Source organism: Octopus bimaculoides, chromosome 16, assembly GCF_001194135.2.
Source record: "Octopus bimaculoides isolate UCB-OBI-ISO-001 chromosome 16, ASM119413v2, whole genome shotgun sequence".
Classification (NCBI taxonomy): Eukaryota; Metazoa; Mollusca; class Cephalopoda; order Octopoda; family Octopodidae; genus Octopus; species Octopus bimaculoides.
The window spans coordinates 20,169,889-20,174,069 of record NC_068996.1 but is presented as its reverse complement, the minus strand read 5'-3'; the positions used below and the strand labels follow the sequence as shown (position 1 = coordinate 20,174,069).

At 37.3% G+C, this 4,181-nt stretch overlaps 1 protein-coding gene across 1 annotated transcript in view; it reads right to left on the bottom strand.

Moving 5' to 3' along the window:
- The window catches only part of LOC106882987 (palmitoyltransferase ZDHHC20-B), a 402,487-nt gene that overhangs the window by 391,259 nt on the left and 7,047 nt on the right, over nt 1-4,181 (bottom strand). The window contains exon 2 of the mRNA XM_052973467.1: nt 3,406-3,412. Within this exon, the coding sequence (XP_052829427.1) occupies nt 3,406-3,412 (7 nt within the window). The remainder of the gene's footprint in view (nt 1-3,405; nt 3,413-4,181) is intronic.

The following is a 4,181-nucleotide window of genomic DNA, read 5'->3' as shown; positions in this document are numbered from 1 at the left end:
ACACACACACACACACACACACACACACACACACACACACACACAGATGTATATGGCGTAGTTCTGTGTTAAGAAGTTTGCTTCCCAGCCTCATATTTCCGGTTTCAGTCCCACTGTGTGGTACCTTGGGCAAATGTTTTCTACTATAGACTCGGGATTACCATAGATTTTGTGTTGATTTGTTGGAGCGGAAACTGAAAGAAGACCGTCGTATATATAAATACATATACATATGTGTGTGTGTGTGCGTATCTTCCAGTCTGTATCCCTCACCACCGCTTGCCAACTGTGTCTCTGTCCTGTAACAGGTGTTGGTGTGTTTACGTCCCCGTAATCTTGCGGTTCGGTAAAAGACACCGATAAAATTAATACCAGGCTTTTTAAAAAAACTGAAGAAAAACATACGAGCTGGAATCGATTCATTCGACTAAATATTCTTCAAGTCGTTGCTCCAGCATGGCCGCAATCCATTGACTGAAATAAATGAAAAGATAAAAAGATAAGGATTAGATAATTGAAACGAAAACTATTTCAACAAAAACATAGTCAACAACGTCAGAAATGGGAATAAAGGAAAGCCATAACATTAATTTGAACAGCAATATCGACAACAACAATAACAATTTTTGAACAGTTAGAACAACAATATTAATGTCATCAATCTTTCCTGAATAATATTCGTCGTGAGATGCCGGCATGAGATTCCGCCCAGAAGTTATCAATCCTCAATTGTTTTGCTACTATAACAATAGACAAGTCTAAAGGCTGAAGTCGGCATAGAAGTCTTTCCAAAGCGGATAATTCACACAATGATACCAGCGGCTATCATACAAACCGTCAGTTTACATTGCAAAGAGCCACCGACCATTCCTACAGCCGGTGTAGCTCATTGGTGACACGGCATCTATCACAGTTATGCAACTCTTACAGAACTGGTATACATGATACCAGTTGTAAATATTGTTAAGCCTAGACACTTTGTTGCCTACTTTTAAAGATGAAAACATCCATTGTGGTAAGACTTGTGTCATAATGAGCTTCGTGTTTAGAACCGAAGACACAGTTGGAAGCTAAGCATATAAGGTACAATAAACAGCCAAACCTAAACATTTGTACCTCGATAATTGTACCAAAGGTACACAAAGGTGTTATCCACAGAGGTATGAGACAACGATGTCTCTTGGTCTCGTTTCACCTTTATATTGCAGTATAGGCAAATCTAATGAGAGTAGATATAGGGCAGTGGTTCACAACAGGGATCCCTATGGCCCCAGGGGTCCACATAAGAGTTTTGGTGGTCCACAAAAACAACATAGTAAATTGGAGATTCACAAGTAGAATTCTAAGCATTCATGAAAAAATTTTGCTTTAGATATGCAAGAAACAGCGGGTCAATATTTTTTCATTCGCAAAATATGCATTTTTTAAAAAATGAAGTTAAAAATCTGAAAATCGGTTATAATAATGTAGCCTTTCAGTCACATTGCTTTGAAGGTGTGATGATGGGGAGAAAAATATTGGAGAAAAAAGTTACAGAGGCGTAAAAATCGAAAAAATAAAACTATATTTTTAGCCAATAGCGAGACAGAAATTTTCTGCGTTTAGCGGAGCGGCGTCAACTTTAAGGTTGTACACTGTGAAATTTATAGTTTAGCGTCTGACCTGTTCATTGTATGTTTCTAAATAAACAGAAATACCTAATAAAATCAATATGTATCATCTTACTGTTTCTTTTGTCTCTTCGCTGATTGTATGCTTTTATCATTTTGTAAAATTTGTTTTGTTTATATATTTGTCTGCATGTGTTTACTTTATGCGTACTTCAATATTATGTATACCTGCCATGCATTTATGCACATCATTTATATATAAATGTGTGTGTGTGAAAAGGGAGCGTCTGCCTCCAAAACCCCAAAGTTGAGTAACGTTTTCATGCCCGGATTTGTAAACTACGATAAGAATAACACTGGTCAACAAAGAATTTGTCCCAAGGAAAAGAATACCTGCATCTGATACGTTTTAGCATGCATAATTCAAAAATAATGGCAAATTATTTGTATCACCCACAGTTTCTCTGTTCCACGATATCCCTCTCAGTTCCTGTTATGTGCGCTAAATTTCAGTCAAGCTGTTGAAATGTGAAGCTAACGGTTAAAGAAATACTCCAAAATTAAAATTTTTATGAACAGAATTAACCAAGTGAAATCATAAATCCTGCTATCTGAGTCAATGAGTCCCAAAAATATTTGAAATGAAAAATATATTAAAATACTAACACACAGAAACACGCGGGTGAAATCAACATAGACAACAGCGGCACAGACAACAGTGAACCATAACACAGCGTGCGGTTGTCATGGTAACAAGCTCCTAATGTCACGCTGTCTGTTGATTGGCTAAAATTACCCAAATTTCCCATCTTAATTCCAAATAACATCAGATTCTTTAATTTACGAGATAAAGTAATTGGTTGATCATAATCAAAATCCAGAGTTGCATTGATACACCAAAATTGATGGCGGGGGGGGGGGGCTCATTTTGTGAATAATGTTCTGCTTGGTTATACCCAGAAATGATGCTAACGAAAGTAGCATTAATTTTCTTGATCAATCAACTTTTCTCAACCGATCAACAAGCCGATTGAGTAGACCTATCAATAACGAACCTATAATGACTATTGGTTTGGCAAATGAACCGATAGAATAAGTACTAGGCTTACAAAGAATAAGTCTTGGGCTCGATTTGTTAGAATAAAGGCATGGTATGCTCGACTGAAACAAGTAACAGAATAAAAGAATATATATATAGGCGCAGGAGTGGCTGTGTGGTAAGTAGCTTGCTTACAAACCACACGGTTCCGGGTTCAGTCCAAATGCGTGGCACCTTGGGCAAGTGTCTTCTACTATAGCCTCGGACCGACCAAAGCCTTGTGAGTGGATTTGGTAGACGGAAATTGAAAGAAGCCCGTCGTATATATGTATATATATTTATGCTTGTGTGTCTGTGTCCCCCCAACATCGCTTGACAACCGATGCTGGTGTGTTTACATCCCCGTAACTTAGCGGTTTGGCAAAAGAGACCGATAGAATAAGTACTAGGCTTACAAAGAATAAGTCCTGGGGTCGATTTGCTCGACTAAAGGCGGTGCTTCAGATGGCCGCAGTCAAATGACTGAAACAAGTAAAAGAGTAAAGCGTATATATATATATATATATATATATATATATATATATACATATATATATATATATAAATGCGCCCTTTTAAAGCCTAGCCAGGCTCATGGGCCCGGTTTCCCGGTTTCAATGGCGTATGTGTTCCCCAGCTGGACGGGACCCCAGTCCATCGCAGCGTTACTCATTTTTGCCAGCTGAGTGAACTGGAGCAACGTGAAATGAAGTGTTTTTCTCAAGAACACAACGCGTCGCCTGGTTCAAGAATCGAAACTACAATCTTACGATCATGATGCTGACACCCTAACCACTAAGCCACGCGCCTCCTTTATGTATAAAGTATCGAACAATGAGAAAACGTGCTCAACACCGCATTGGTGGATAAAAATTCTTTATTTGTTCATTAAGGTTACCATTGGTTTCATATTAAGGAAAACCTCAACAATTATCAAGTCTATCACATTTTGGAGACGAACGCGTTTCCCTATGATAGGGTTGAAAAAGTTTGAGGTATTCCTTAACATGAAAACAATGGTCGCCTTAATGCACAAATAAAGTGTATATATATATGTACATAGAGAGAGAAAGAGAATTTGGGGAGATAAATGAAAGAGAGCTGTGAGGCTGAGGCAAGTGGACAGCATATGTCTATTATACCTTCCAACGTTCATAAATTCTTGTATATGTGTCTGAATGTCTGTGTGCTTTATGTGATTCCATATAAGCTGTTAGTGAGGATGCATCGTATATTTAGTTTATGCCATGCATTCGTTAGACGGTGATTGCTGTGCATATGATAAACACGAAACTGTAAGCTGCGATGTACTATCACTAACGGACTACATTATTTTATATGTAAACTGCTCTCTACTACACACATTGTGTATTGGAAATTCATCCACACCACATATATAACGTTAAAAACTATACATATATATATACACACACACACACAAATATATATATATATATATATATATATATATATATATATATATATATATATAT